This window comes from Strix aluco, chromosome 3 (genome assembly GCF_031877795.1).
Source record: "Strix aluco isolate bStrAlu1 chromosome 3, bStrAlu1.hap1, whole genome shotgun sequence".
NCBI classification, from domain to species: Eukaryota; Metazoa; Chordata; class Aves; order Strigiformes; family Strigidae; genus Strix; species Strix aluco.
The window spans coordinates 30,045,871-30,062,319 of NC_133933.1; the positions used below are offsets into that span (position 1 = coordinate 30,045,871).

General features: G+C 42.9%; 1 protein-coding gene across 1 annotated transcript in view; it reads left to right on the forward strand.

The window, feature by feature from the left end:
* The first annotated feature begins 14,541 nt into the window (after positions 1-14,541).
* Positions 14,542-16,449, forward strand: part of KCNH1 (potassium voltage-gated channel subfamily H member 1) — a 184,610-nt gene continuing 182,702 nt past the window's right edge. Inside the window, exon 1 of the mRNA XM_074817972.1 lies at positions 14,542-14,698. Within this exon, the coding sequence (XP_074674073.1) occupies positions 14,626-14,698 (73 nt within the window). The 5' untranslated portion in view covers positions 14,542-14,625. The remainder of the gene's footprint in view (positions 14,699-16,449) is intronic.

Consider the following 16,449-nt stretch of genomic DNA (forward strand, 5'->3'; position numbering starts at 1 on the left):
GGCTTTTGGGAGCCTTTCAAACCAGGGTCAAGTTAGGTTGAGGGGATTAAGGGCACAGGGAAGCCGGCACCAGAAACGGGCGGCATTGCGGTTAGTGCCAGGTGCTGTCGGGGTGTGTGAAATGGGGCTAGTTTTTCTTTCTAAATGCGCAAAATTATTTCTTTCTTTATTAAATGTATTTCCAGCGTGTTAGCAGTGCTTAGGTGTCACTGTCCAGTTCATATCCAAATAGCCAGGTTTTAAGAGAAAAAAAAAGGCTGAGACTGGCTCCAGATAGAGGCAGAGTATGGCAGCAGTCTTGTTTCTTAATCTGGAGATGTGTTAGTCTGGTTTGTTTCTATGCAAATACATTTAATGTCATTGTGGCTATACTTTAAATATGTGTTAAAGGTATTTTTAATGATGCAGTGATAACGTCGCAGCCTGATTTCCTGATGTAAGAAAAAAATATAAATTTAGCTGTTAAAGTTACCATTGCCATGTAGAGTAGTCAGACCTCATGTTCCCACTAAGGCCGTCTGACACAATCCATTATACTTGGTCACATCTCAACCGTTCTTCCCAAACTTTGCCCTGGCAGCTGTCAGCCCCAAGTTGGTTGATTGACTGATTGATTTAAGAGTGCTAACTAGAACGGTATAGCTGCCTTCTTACTGTGAGGTGAAGGAAAGATGACTACTTGTGTCCCGACTTGTGACTACCAAGTCTCCCTGGTGCTTTACAGTGGGATTGTAACATCATGTAGTTTGCCATGTTTGCAGGGTGTTGTTGTTTGATACGTATCTTGAAATCAGCTCAATATGGTAAAATTCTATACTTTTAAAAAATCTGAGTTACGTGTGCTTCCTACAATATGGCAGAAAAATATTGTCAAGATTCTTCCTGCTCTGGGAATATTGTGGTCTTTGAAGAACTGCTTTTGTGACAGCTCTTGGCAGCTGACCATCAAAAATGGGAGAAAACAAGCTCTGGCTCCTGTATGCTTGCTGTTCCCTCTTGCTAACAGTTGGAAAGAAAGACTAGAAGAAGGCAGAAGCAAAGGTGGTTGACTACCTGCAAGTGCCTCAACAATCGAGGGGGAAAAAGCTGTAATGGGATCTTGCATTTTAATGTACACAAAAGAATTACCTAAGAGAAAGTACTCACAAATACCTGAACCACAGGAAAATCTTCAAGCAACGTTTGCACTTTTTAGATGCAAAATCAATAAGAAAACTTGCAGGAAATTGGACTTTGTTATTTTAGTTCTCCTAAAACTGAGTATTTGAGGCTTTTTAGCTTTATTTTCTAAGGATGTGAGGTTTGGGCAAACGTGCAGTATTATGACTACTTATGTCTGTCCGTTCTTCCCTTAACTGATAAGGCCACCGAAAATTTTAATCAGCCATTACAGCTTTCAGGAACACTAAGCTGCTACAAGTGTTGTGAAGGTAATTACCTGAAAGGAAGAAGGATTCCTTGTCAATATGCTTGGGAGGAGAATTGTCTTAAGAGTTTGCCCCTTTTTGCTTCTGTTATTCGCATGGCTGCTGTTAAAACTACATTTCACTAAGTCGAGCACTTCCATATTAGCAAATGTGTGTAGTAATTTTTTTTCCCATGCAGTCTTAAAGTTGGCTTGCCTTGGAATACACATTCTGTTGGACAAAAGTCTTCTTTTTTAAAAATTTTTTTATTTTTTTTTTTTCCCCCCGGTTCTCCATAGGTCCTCTGTCACATTCAGTGTCTGGGTGCTCCTGGATTAGATGTGGTATACTAAAGCAGACTGCTGTTTGTGAGATTGGTCCTGTATTTGTTGTAGAAACGATGTATAAGGAATTAGCTTAGACTAATATTACCATATATGTCCTTATTCTTAATTTTTCTTTCTAAACATAAGCCATAGAGGACAATAACGTAACCAGTGTATTCAGAAGGTATGACTTGGGGCAGTCTAAAGATTCTTTTTATGAGCCTGCCAGTTTTTCATTCCTGGAAGTTATGCATTTCTTCTTAAAACTTCCTTCCCAAAGTTGTAGTTTCAGGGGGAAAGGCTGTGTTAGGGCAGGAGGGGAGGGATTGCTGGAGTGCAAGGTGGCTTGCAGTGGAGAGGAGGGGAGTTCAGGAATGGAGCGGCTGCAGACAACGAAGGTGAAGCAGTTGCTAAAAGACTTTAGTAGAAACGGAAGCTCAAAGGGAAAGAGCTTTCGCTGTCCATGAATTAACAGCTTCAAGCCCACATGGCTTCTGAGCTAGTTCCATGCAGGTTGAGGCCTCTTGCAATCATCTTTGTTAGAGCAGGTTCTTGTAATTCGTTGCTTAAAATCAGGCTCTTACACCGTGGACTCCTGCAATTCATTATTATTACCTTGCAGTGAGGGATAATGACAGTATTAACTGTTGAGTGGTGAGCTATGGGAAAGCAAAGATTGTTTATCCAGAATAGTTTCCTAAAACACTAGATGGTTTCACATGCCTGTATTACTATAGAATCATTTAGATTGAAAAAGACTCTTAAGATCATTGAGTTCAACCACTAACATAACACTACCAAGTCCACCACTAAGCCGTGTCCCTAAGCACCACATCTCCTGAATACCTCCAGGGATGGTGACTCAAACGCTTCCCTGGGCAGCCTGTTCCAATTGCTTGACAACCCTTTTGGTGAAGATGTTTTTCCTAACACCCAAACTAAACCTCTCCTGGTGCAACTTGAGGCCATTTCCTCTTGTCCTATTGTTGTCTGAAAAGTGGATTCATTGCCTGGTGTGCAATAGGTCAGTAATCACACACTCAGGAGAGACATTGCTTATTTATTTTAGGGTTGCGCAAGCCTCGGTGCTCAGTGGTTTCCCACAAATCAAGAATACCAATGGGACTTTTTGCACTATATTTCTACACAAAACTTGCAGAGTTAGTAATTTTCCAAGTCCATCCTCTCTACGATGATTGGTTAGTAATTTACATGCCATTATAATACTGCTGACACAGTATTTCTACTACTATGTATGCTCAGGGGAAGGGTCTTCACCTGGGCAAGGGTCTTCTTGACCTACAGGTGTGATTGTTAGTATTATAATGAGGGTAGTTCAGCTAAGGATACACAGACCTTGAATTTGCTTGCCAAGTTGGCAATGTACCCTCTTCAAGGTTTGATGGCTCTGCAATGTCCTTGCTCAATGAAGGCTATCTACTTGTTCTTCTGATTAGGGATGCCTTTGGCTTTAACATCTTTCTTGACCTAAGCATAACATTGCTACATTGTTCTAAAAGTTTAACCTTTAACACTATCACCTGTTACTTGGGAGACGAGACCGACACCCACCTCATTACAACCTCCCTTCAGGTAGTTGTAGAGAGCAATAAGGTCTCCCCTGAGCCTCCTTTTCTCCAGGCTAAACAACCCCAGTTCCCTCAGCCACCCCTCATAGGACTTGTTCTCTAGACCCTTAACCAGCTTTGTTGCCCTTCTTTGGACACACTCCAGCACCTCGGTATCTTTCTTGTATGTTATGTCTATCTCACCTCTGAAATTTCTAGCTCATGAAAAGTACTGCAGATCATGTGCTTGGCCTTTTTATCTTATAGTGACAGTTTTACGCTTTCAGTTTTTTGGAAAAAGCATTTTGACAGTTCCCTGGCTTGGGGATCTCACTTTATACTGTTTAAAATCTGTGTCTTTTTAGAAACAGGTCAAATTAATTTGTGTTGCTTCTTCAGAAAAATTACGAATGTATAACATGTGTTGTGTGAAACACAGAGAAAATGGGATGACCATGAACTCTTTTGGCAATATCCAGCCTGGAAACTTGTACTTTAATGTGAAGATTTATAATTTCCTTTGGTATGAATGTTTCATAAAGAAAAGTATGCTCTTTGTCTTCATAAACACATTGAGAAAAGCATGCCTGGAATCAAGGTAATTTCAGATAAATTACACTGCTTGGAGTCTGTTCACTCCTCTGCTGGAAAATATATAGGTGTCATCTGTCAAGTACTGTGCTGCTTTTATATTAAACACAACTCAGCCTGCTGGGTGGTAAGTGGGAGGTTTAGAGTGGACAGGGTGAGATTTATTAGTTCTTTCAGACTGATGATTGTTGCTCTGTTCCATGCAACATTCTTGAATTTTCCAAAGATTACATGTTTTAGTGGAGCCAGTGGAAGATGGTGGAAGTCCTGGGTTTTCAGCGGCTCTGGCAAATCAGGCCATCGGTCTCAAGCTGGGCACTTGCTAGTACTTTTGAATTGTAGTCTTAATGAGTTATTAAGGCAGAAATCAGTAAAAATTTGTTCTATAACTGGTCAGTGAAATGCAACAATAAAACATTGGTGAACTGACTTGCTGCTGTTAATATCCCCCAACTGAGATTTGGGATTTTTAATTTGTTTGCTTTATTTTTGTAGTGCTGTCTTCCAGTTATAGGCTTCAAGAGCTATCTGCTCTCCAAATCTGGATGGAATTCTTTTGCAATTTAGTTAGCATTACAGACTATAGACTGTCTGTATAAGCCTAGTCAGTAACTTATTATTGGAAATGAAGTAAATCATGTTGCAGTTTCTTTGAGAAGGCTAAGGACTCCAGCAGTTGTAAACACTTGTCTGTATTTAAATACCTGCCACCAGCTGATCAAATCATACTCTTCTGAAACCTTTGCTGGAATTTGAGACTTTGAGGTTGTGTTGTATGGTGTTGGTGGTTGATAATGTTGAATGAAGCTGGAATGTTAGGACTTGGCACTCTGTTAAAAATGGTATTTTGAAATGGTTTGTTGCACTGTAGGAAGGCTTATCCAACAACTAGCATAATGGGTTAGTACTAACATCCATCTTATTCAGTACTTTGATCTTGACGGTTACGAACAGCAAAGACCACAGAGGAACTCATTTTAGGGCAGATGTCATAATCTCCGTTCTCTCTTGGCAAGAAGACTATTCTTGGTCTTCTAAAGATTTGTGTAAGCTCTGAAGCATAAAGCTTGGTATCCTTTGACAAAAAATTATCATTTCTATTCCTCTACATGTGTTATGAAAATATCTGTTCTACCTGTACGTATTTGTAGATTGTTTCAGTGACTTTCTGTAGCGGTGAGTTCCACTGACAATGTGTGACGATTTTTTTTTCTTTTAAAAGAAAAATGAAAAATTTTCCAAATAATCCCCTTTTTCTTGACAGGAGGAACAGGTGTTCCTGATCAGCCCTTTCAGTCCCATTATTTAATTTCTCTGCAGTTAACCTAAATATCTGGTAAGCTGTACCATTTACAGAAAGTAAAGAGAGTACTGCGTCCAGCTGATTATCATGACACACTGTTTGGAAAGCCTGAGTTTATCTGGCTTAACCTTATGTTACATAGGCAGTTTGGGACAACAGATCATTTCAGAAAGTCACTTTGCAGACATCATTTAACTAGTTATATTTTTCCATACCCTCTCTAAAGTAAATTTTGGTAACAGCTGGCAATATGTCTTTGAATCAGAACATTGGCATTCAGTATTGTCAGTGAAGATTCTCAGTCTGTGCATAAATAGCTTGTGTACGTGGATGAAATGGCAGAATCTCTTTACAAATAATTTGGGTTTAAGGCCAGTTGTTTCCCAAAGGAAAAAAAAAAAGGCATTGTAATTGTTTTGGTAAGCTAGTGTGCTCTTACTTTGTCCTGTCTTACTTTTGCATACAGTTACCAAAACTACTTTTCATAGGACTGTTCAGTGGAAAGCAGATCTCACCTAATTGGTACTTAAAGCTGTTGGACTTCCATAAGAAATGTAATTTTGTTTCTCCTGCATGGCATCTGGATTTTTGTGGTTTTGTTTGGTTGTTGTTGGTTTTTTAAATGCAAAGGAAAACAAGTGCTTTGATTTCATGCACTTAGTGAAATGTGTGCTAAACTTATGCTTTATTTTGGAGCTGAAGAGGTGACCATTTGCTGTGAGTTAATGATGTTTATGCTCCCTCCTATTTTTTTTCTTCCTTTTCCTTCTGTGAAGTAACATTACAAAAGGAACATACTGTGCAAGATTTTCTCCTTGCAGTTAATAATACCAAACACTCACTTCCTTGAGAAAAATTTTTTTCTTTAACACATACCAGAATAAAAAAAATGAATGCTCTGGCATGTTACTATGTTGTGTGCCTAATCCTGAAAAAGAGGTAACCTTGCCCCAAACAGCTTACTGTTTAATGAGGATCCAGTCAGTGTATGTAACTAACATTTGAAAAAAACAAGGGAGAATAAGGGAAACATCGGTAATATGTTAATGTGAACAAACCAGGTAAAATTACTGTAACCCTGTAATGCCCATCCATTTAAGACACAGTCTCATTGTAGGAGTAATCTTGAGGGATTTGAAAGAGCTAAAGGTTGTAGTGTTAAGAGCCTCATTTGAGGAATATGATGTATCTTTGCATGTGGAAGAAAAAGTGTGAAGAGTGGTGTAGTAACCAGTAGTGACAGCTTGTTTTGCTGTATGTCTTGGGCCTTGGACTGTAAGAACATTTTATGCTGCAGCATACTGGCACCTCCTGATAGATTTTGTTCTCCATAGTTTATTTATCCTGCCTGGCTTCTTGTGGTTTAAGGGCGGGGGGGGTGGGGGTGTATAAAGCGGAAAATAACACTGACTCTATATGACCAAAAGAAGGTTCCTGAGGTATTATAAGAGTTTGTATTTTTGTTTCCATCTCATGGTTTCTGTAGAAAAGTATATCCTGTTTCTTAGAAATCCCTGTGTTACGGAGTTTTGCTGGATATTGGAGGTCAATGCGGCTGGACCGTGTAGATACCAAAACATTATTGCTATTCAAGTATCATATCTTTTCCTACTGTAACTATTGTTTTGCTGATGTAATGATCCACAGTTCAGGTATGCAGTTTAGGAAGGATCAGCAAGAGGTTCCATTTTGAGAATATCTATAAGATGGAGTTGCAATCAATAAAAATATAATTGTTAATTAATTTTTCTGAAATGTGTAAGACTTATTTTCCCACGTGGAAATTGTTATTATAATACCATTTCACTGGATTTTTCTAGTAGTAATAATGGTTCTCTTAAGTGTGTTCTGTTAAAAAAATCCAAACAACAACAAACAAATCAATATGGCCATGTCTGGCTCTTCAGGTTGTATTAGATAATGCTTTCAGGAATTAAGATTTTCTCTTCTCCTGTCTGAGGCAGATAAAACTGCGTAAATGTAAAACTGAAATCCACAATCTTGCATTTGAGGGTATCGATGAATACGTACGGGGTCAGTCTACACCAGGAAAATTCTCCTTGGGAAGATTCATCAGTTCACAGCATTTCTGCTGGAGTGTTTGTTAAACCAAGGGGAAAATCAAAAGCTCATGCTTATATAATTTTAGGGTAAAAATGCTGGATACCACTAAGACCCTTGCTGTTGGTGGTTTCCACAATCGTTTTTAGAAAAAATACCCACTTCAAATTCACTCTCAACCAGCGTATTAAATACTTTTGTCTAAATGACATTCCTTTTAATGAAGGTGGCTTTTGTCCTCGGTTTAAGGGCTCTACCTACTTAAAACTTGAGATGTGTTGTAGTCAGGGAGCCTGTTATGAGGTCTATTTGTGTTAAGACATCCAATGTTCTGAAAAACCAAAGGGATGATCCAGGTTTCAGAGTTGCACTCTGAGCCCACTGCTAGAGATCCACTCCCTACAGACACTGCAGAACTGCCAAAGACATCTTTGATGATACTTCTGCTGATGTTTCATGTATAAATGTTCACTTCTAACAAGCGTGTGTCCCAGCCCATCTACTCATTCCCTAACTTCACCTTCCATTGTGCCATACACAGTATTTTGGTTAGGTAGCTGGAGATAGGTTTGCATGTTACAGTGCATCTTGTTTAAAGAATGACCTGATATTTCACTGTACTCTGTGACTTTACACAGAAGCTTTTGTATCAGTTAACTGGTAGCAGTCTTTGCTTCTCAATAATCAATGGAAGCACAAAAAGGAATCCTGTTCTATTTATTTAAACACTGATTTTCACTGAGCATCTATATGCATGACTGAACATCTGTAAAATGTGAGCTCCTTATGAACGTTGTACCTGGCAGTGCCAGAGCTTAATATCTTGTAAAAAAAATAACTAGAATTAGAAAAGGCATAAAAAACCCCACAGCAGGTATCCAAGTGTTTACAAAAATCAACAGCCCATCAGACTTTAGGGTCATGTGATATTAGTCACTAGGACTAGATACGAGTCCAGGGCCAACAAAGGCCTGGGAAAAAAGTTCTATTAAGATATGATCAAACTCAGAAAATTAGGAATTTTTCCTCAGTGGAACTGCAGGAGGTAACAGATTAGTTAGAATGAGAAAACCAATAATCGCTATATTTACATTTTAAATTTTAAAAAATGGCGATACTAAGCTAGTTACAAAGTGTTTAATTTTTTTTTTCTTTCTTTCCAGATTTGTGCTCCTGAGTTGTTTGGCTACTTCTGCGTATCCCTCCCACTGTCAAAGAATGCAACAAAGTTCTGTCTACATGGAAAGCAAATACTGCGAGTAATCCAGCCTGTTGACAGGAAGATCAGTACATGGGAAATATGTGATGAAATGTTAGCCTCAGTAAAACTTAGAAATTAAGTGAGAAGAGGTTGTTTTGCCTTTTTTTTTTTTTTTTTTTTCCCCCCCCTGTTGTAGGTTTGGGTTTTTTTTGAGAAGGTTTGGTTTCTCTCTCTTGACAAACTTTCTAAAATTGAAATATACAGGAGCAGATATGGTCAATAAAGTTGTGAGGTAAGAGATCAACTTTATAAAATACAGAACTCCCAAACAGGAATTCTAGCACATGTAAGGCAAAAGCTATGAAATACAAGCCCTGTGCAAGAAACCTATTCACTGTGTTGAGTATAGTTTTATACTGGGTACTTTTTGAGGTGTGTTTCTTGGAGAGCCTACTGTAGAAGAGGTACTAGCAGGGTTTTTACTGCTGTCAGCCTCCCAGGTAGGATACTTTTGTCCAGAGAACTAGCAATGAGGCTTTTAAGATTGTTCTGCTTTTTAAATTTAATTACAGAGTTTAGGCTATATATTATAATTTGGAGAGTCTGACTCCATATTATTTAGGAATTATTATTCCATTCCTGGAAACTGCTGTATAGTAGAATACAAGGTTTGTTCAGAAAGCTAATCACATGGTTTAGATCAAGGGCAGCGGTTAAAAGGGAACGTTTTAGGGCCAAAGTATGAAAAAAAGAGATGGAAGACCTGCTAGCTAGCACAAGCCTATTCCTCTAACTAGGAGTTATTTTTCAGAATCTGGGCCTAAAATAGCTAGGTTTTGGGTTTATTCTTTGTACAGCATATTGTGAAAATGTAGGATTAAAAGTGGCTTTTTTATATCGTCGAATCGGGAACTACTGGACCACAGCTGAGAGAGAAAAATGCAGTCAGTAACAACACAGTAATACAGCCTGCAGTGCTCCTTGCTACTTAACAAAAACTGACACCCAGAACTATGGATTCCTAGGCTTATTGTGGGCGGGGCACACAAATAAAAATATTTATTACAATTACTTAGTGGGGGCTCCTGCATTCTGTTAGAATTCAAGCAAGCTGTACCCCAGTTGCTTTATTTTGCCTTGTTTTATATTGACCCAGGCACAGGAAAAACAAAGCCCACTGAAGTACAGAATAAAAACGTTAACAAAAATCTTACCAGACCTGGAACCAAAGAAACTGTTGTTAAATTTCTTTTCCTCCTCTGAGTAATAACACTTCAGGGGCTCACTGCCTCTGCTCTCAGACTGGGAGAGACCATGCACAGATCAGGGCAGGGTTGAGCCAAGAGGTTTGGGTAGAGACACCTGTGGTGAGGAGAATGGTGATAGTAGCTGGTGTCCTAACCAGGATGTGTGGGACTTTTGTGTTGAGGTTTGTTTGGTTTTTTTTTTCTTAAATCTGGAAGGACAGCATGCCACCTCCTGTTGAAATAACGGAGATGGACATGCTATCCAAATGAGGAGAATTTTAATATGCCCTTTTGAGCTGTTCTAAGAAGGAACAGTTCTTCCCTGTTAGCCCACACTCCAAATGTTAGATGTATAAATAAAAGACTGGCTGTTTACTGTCTCATCAGTTTTATTTTGAGATTTTTTTTCTTTTATTCAGAATGTAGGATTTATTACTTATTTTTCCATATTTATTACCCATAGAAAGTCTGGAGGAAATTCAGTAATTCCAAAACTGGAAAAGCATCCATATTTATTTTTTGACAAATTTGTTATGACCATTTAGGAATACTAACATTCCTCAGATTTTAGGTCTACAGTCTGCTGTGCAACTCAATGCTTCTCCAAGTTAAAAGTTTCATTTCATTTTAGACTGCAGAAATAATTGGACCTTTAGGAACCTCAGGCTGAGCTTTGCCAATGTCTGGAGCATTTTGGTTAAAATGCATTGTAGAAATACATGGAACAGTTTCAGTAAGATGCACAGATGTTTTCCCAAATTCCTTCCTTTTGATAGACGTGTGTACTTGTTAAATATTGACTCACCTTAGTTTTAAGGACTGACTTTTGTTTCTCATTGCTTTTTCCATAAGATAACAAATGTTGTTAATCACGAGCAACTAAGTATTCATGTATATGTGTATTTAGATGCGGGCCTTAGCCTGCAGACTTTCGGGAGTAAGAGTTTGTAGAATAATGACTGCCTTATTGATTTTAATGTAAAAAAATAATCATTGTTTTTCCATCTTAGTTTGAATTCAGAATTTCCTTTTTTTGTTTAATGTCTGTATGGCAGAGTAACTTGTGCATCCCCCTCTGTAATTTGTTATCCTATCAATTAATGTACTTTATTTTGACAGTTTAGCAAAAGCCATATGGTAGTATACAAATGGAACTCAATTTAAAGATCCTTTTTATTTTCAGTGTTGGTGGTAGTTTGTTATAACTTTGAGTTATAATTCTGGTACAAAACAGGGTAGAAATCAAAAAGGCCTTGAATAAAACCAGTGCTTTTCAATATAAATTAATTAAATTTTGAGCATATGAGACTTCCCTAACCACTGTGTTTCTTTACTGATTTGATGCTGTGAAAGTGAAATGAGTCCCAAAGAACTGACAGAGTCTAACAGTAAAAGTCTTGTGCAACTTTGGAAGAACTGGGTTTGTTCAGACTGAAAGGCAGCGAGGGCAGAGAGAGGAGCATTATAGCAACTTTTCATGCATTTGGAAGCTTGTGAAAGGCTTGGTGATTTTTGTATCCGTAGAAGAATGAGTTTTTACTAGCTTTAAAGACCAGATGACTTAACAGTATTTTAGGAAAAGCTTTGTTACGAGATTTGTTAGATGTTGGAACAGAGTACCTAGAGACACTCTATTGCTGACTAAGGGGAAGTTTTTAAAGGAAGTTACAGTAGTTTTTCTCAGGAGTGAACCTTGTGATGAGATGAAAAAACAAGCTCTGTCCTGTTCCAGTGTTTTTATTTCATAGGTGCCATGGGGTTTAGTGACATTCCCACAAATTAGTGCCTGGAACTAATGTGTTTATTGATGATAGTTTTCAGCATGTTTGTGTGTATCAACACTGGAAGTTATGGTTGTGTTAGTAAATGGGTTGGCGTAAATACAGGCTGCTGCCAAAAAGGGAGGTGTCTCAGCTGCCATTCCTCATTCACCACCAGTGCTGGGTTTCTTTTCAGGCTGGTTTTCAATTCAAGTGGGGTGACAAATCTGCACAGCTTAGATGAAGGCAGTTCTGTCCTTTTTGCAGCAGCAGCTGCTCAAAGTGACTGTGGAACAGTAGCTTAAGGCTCTGCAGCCAAAGGACAGTCACTTACTGGAGTACTACTATAAGTCCTGACCTAGGGCCTTTTTCAGGAAAAAACAACAGGCTGAAAGAGCAGCATAATAACATACTGCTGAATGTCCTCTATAGCAAATGATGACCTTTTGTATTAGCCTTAAGTGGAAGCGTTACGTATTAGGTTCTGTCCAACAGGCTTTAGCAAACAAGGAAATTAAGCAATTCCAGTTTTCAACTTTCTGAAAAAAATGATAGCTGGAGAGAGATAACCATCTAATAATGAATTCAGACAGTATACATGCACTGCTTCAAGTGGGGCTTTGCTTCCATCTTTGTATTGTTTGAAAAATTTACCAGTAATGGCAAGAAAATGAGTATAGAATTCAAAATAATCACAGTGAAACATTATCACAGTGTCCCTCTGCAGTAGTGGTGAAAACTTCATATCACCAGTAGGATTCTTATTTTGTGGTGGTGAGAAAGTCTAAAGGAGGTAGAACTTACAGGAGAAATCTTCCATTTGCTGTAACATTTTATTCATTTGCAATGTTACAGGGCAGATGTAAACACCAACCTAGCTAAAATGGTACCTTTGACAAGGAACTTGTAGGATGAAGCATGATGCTCTGAAAAATTAGATTAATCAGAGACTGGACCACACAATGCAACACAAACTGCAGCCAGCTCACCCTTCACAGGAGTTCCAGAGGAAATACGGCCTTTTCTTACTCTGTGTCCCCTTGCTCCCACTTCTGTGTACTTGCTGATTCAGTCTAAAATCTTTTTTTCTTTCAAGGCCCCGAAGTTTCTGTAATGTATGCCAGCTACCAGATGTCTCCAAGTCATAGATCTACCTGCAGAGCCCCGCAGAAGCTGACAGCGTGCACTTATCTAGCCCTCTGGCACAGTGGCTTAGAAGAATAACAAAACAGTCTTCCAGATCCCAGTTTTTCAAAACCTCACTCTTTGTTGTTAGACGTTTTGTAAATTCAGTGTCAAAGGTTATGGTTACGGTTTTTCTGGGGAAATTGCCAGAGAGTTTAAGGGCTCTTCAGGTTTAGCCTGTGCTGCTGAAGCTAGCAGGAACTAAACCACTGGGGTCTTTGTACGTACAGTTGTTTGGGATAGATACAGATGTATGGAGATGCAAATAAATGCTTCCATGGGATTTTTCAAAATCCAACAACATTTCAGGGAGAACTAGTAGCCTTTTTGCAGCTTCAGGCGCTTGATTTTTCTCTCCAAACCTGTCTCTCTTTGTCTGCAAATCCAGGGATGGCCTGTACACAGTCCATGACCAGTTTAAAAGTGGCTTCCATGGCACAGCTACTTCCTATGCCTGGCGGCAGGGCTGGGCCACTCTGGGGTTTTAGGAGCCACCCGGGTCTCCGGCTGTGCGAGGGGCTGCCGACACTAGGACGCTCTGGGACTTGATCTGCAGCTCCCGCTGCAGCGAAGTTGTCACCCCTCAGCTCTCCACGGTGCGTAGTGCGCGGCCTTTCACTTAAACATGCTGTGGGAGGCAGGAGGTGGGCAGCAGGAAGATGGGGCTTTCGCGGCAGCCCCTGCGTGTGGGCAGCACGCGGTCGCAGCCGTGGGCCATGCTGCGTAGCGGGGCTGGACCGTGCATGTGGCCGCTGGCTGCCCTGTGGCCCTGGCCCAAGCGTCGCCCTGGAGAGGGCTAGCAGGCAGTGCCAAGATTCTGTGGGAGCAGTGCTAACGCTTAGAAAGCCTGGGTGCCATGGGCCATCGTCTTTGCCATGCTCTGGTTGCCTGTCCTGTGAGGAATAGCTTTTCCCCAGGCATGTCATCACGCGGAAACATCCTCGTGTCTTGAATATGCCCTGAGAGGGGGAGCCTGGAGGTGCTGCGCTTCGGCATTGCACTACAGCACGTCAATACCACTGCTGGGCAGAAAATCTGCCTGTTAAATGACAAAGATCTGACTATTTTCTATCTACTCATAGATTGGTAAGGGGGAAAGAACAAAGTCGTTTAATCCCTGAATGAAAAACCGTTGTAAGTTAAATATTTCAAAGAGTTTAAGACCTGTCAAAAGTTATATTTAAATAGTTTATCTCACTGCTTCCACGGTTTGTTAATCGCTTTGACCGCATAATACTCAGTAGCCTTCTCAAAGAAACCATCCCAGGGAAGCGAACGCGCCGGCCGGGGTGGCCGCCGCAAGCGCGGCGCTGAGGGCGAAGCCTCCGGCGTTTCGCGGTGGGGGACGGAGGCACCTCCCGCCGCCGCCAGTCTGTGAGTGGGTTTAGAGCACCCCGAGTTTCTCCGCCCCCCCGGGGCGCAGAGGCGAGGGGCCGAGCCCCACCGCAGCCGCCCCTGGGCGGGGGAGCCGTGAGGCGCCGTCTGCCCCTGACGGGCAGAGCCCTCTCGGGGCCGCCGCCTCCCCCGCTCCGCTCCGCGGCCGTTGCGGAGCTGACCCCTGGCGCACCAGCCCCGCGCCGCCTTTCCCTCTGAGTGCAGCCGTGAGGGGCGCCGGTGGCGACGGGCGGGCGCCGTGCCCCCCGCTCCCCTCCCCGCCGCGGGCGGCTCTGGCGGCCGCCCCTCAGCGAGCGCCGCGCCGCGCCCAGACGATGGCGCTGCAGCACCGGCCTTGCGGGGCGGCGGCGCGGGGCGGCGGCGGCCGGCAGGGGGCGCTGCGGGAGGTCCGGCGGCGGCGCGGCGGCGGCGGGTCCGCGGTGCGCGGGAGGCGGCGGCGGTGGCGGGAGGGGTGATGCCGCACAGCCGTGCCGGTCCCGGCGGAGGCATGAGGCGCGCGGAGCGGGCGGGGAGCGGCGCGGCAGAGCGCGGGTCGGCGCGGCCCTGAGCGGAGCGTCCGCGCCGCGCTCCCGCAGAGCGACTATGGCCGGGGGAAGGCGAGGGCTGGTGGCGCCTCAGAACACGTTTCTGGAGAACATCGTGCGAAGGTCTAACGGTAAGGGGGGACCGGGGGCACCGGGGAGGCGGCGGGGCTGAGGGGCAGCTCGCTCTCAGGCGGAACAGCGCGCCGCTTCCTCGGCGGGGGCAGCCCCGGGCGGAGGGGCGGTGAGCCCCGGCCGCTGCCAGGCGGCTCCGCCGGAGCGGCGCGTCCAGGTGCCGTGGCCGCCGCCGGTGCCGCTGGCCGGCTGCGCCGCCCGAGTCCTGCGGAGAGCCCCCGGCCCGGGCGGCGGGGCGGCCGCCTCTCGGCGGGGCTCCGGCCGCAGGTGCGCCGGCACGGCGGGGCGCGCAGGGAGAGCCGCCGACGGGGCTGAGCCCGGTGCCGGGCGAGCTCCGCGCCCGCGGGGCGGCCCCGGGGGCAGCGCCGGGGCCCGACCCGGGGCGGGGGGCGAGCGGGGCCGGGCCGCCTGTGGGGTCCGGCGCTCGGCGGGGGCGGGGGGGCTTAAGATGGTCTCTGGGAAGGGAGAGCTCGGCGCTGGGGACCGGCGGGGGCTGCCGGCCCGGGTTGGAAGGGGAGATTTGTCCAAGTGAGGAGAGAGTTTGCCATTTTGAGGGCTGAGGGGAGATAATTTTTTTTTTTTTTTCCTAGTGCACTGTAACCAGGTCTTTCTCTTGGAAAACTGCGGAGTGGAAAATGCCTCGAATTTCACAATTGCATGCAAATATGCATTAATGTTATCCAGATTCTTTCACTTAGGGACTTACCAAAAGCTGCTCCCCCAGTAAGCCTGCGACCGTGCAAGCGTTTATGTATTTGTTTAAACCTAGGCATGTGCGGTTTTTTTAAAGCTCGAAGCCTAAGTTCTGCCATTTTTAATGCTTCCGTTGACTTCAATGAGGTTACTTAAGGGATTAAGAACTTGGAGTATGGTTGAGAATATGCAGGATCAAGCTCCTTTTGAAGACAAGACCAGAAGAGTTAGTTAATTAAAAACATTGTCAGCTTGTTCTGATAAGGTAAAGACAACCCTCTTGATAAGCAGGTAAAACCTCAAATTATCCAAAGAATGATTTTAATTTCTTCTTTTTTTTTTTCAGTTAGGCACTATTGTTGGAGAAATAGCCTTTGATAAGACCATATTTTCACATAAAATTGTGAGGCTCTTTTTATAGGTTGTTTCTCTCTGCAACTTTCTTATAGAAGGGAAGGGGTTGGAAGCTGCATTCCTGAAAAAATACTTGCCATTCTTACAATGAATCTTGCCCTCTTTTTTTTTTAAAAATGGAAATGTTACATGTCATCACTTTCAGGCTGCTTCTCTAATCTTCCAGCACCCCTTACCTAAGGCTTTTCTCAAAACTGTCTTGATTTGGTAGATTATTTTCTTCCTTAAAAAACAGTTTTCTCTTTTGACTTTCAGTGCCAAAACCTTGATGGAATAAATCAGTTGAGGTGTGGAGATGGCGGGGATCATACAGCAGAAGCTGTGCTCTGTTTCTTCCTCTCTTCCCCCATTATTAAGGTGTCATAACAGAGCATGGTGCTAGACAGCACAGGTGACAGCACTAGTTTTCCAAATGCTCAGCAAGTCCAGAGGGCTGTAATCAATACAAGTTCTTAGATTAAGCTTGGTAGGAAGTGATGCATAGTTCAGACGTATTAGGATAAGCTTAGGGAAGTGACTCAGGTTTAGAAGCCCAGTTCTTTAATGTGCCTTCTAGTTTTTGCTGGATTCGGTCCAGCTTTGCTGTAAATGTGATGCCGTCACATACAAATGCTGTATGAATCAGTTCTAACGTGGGACTGTC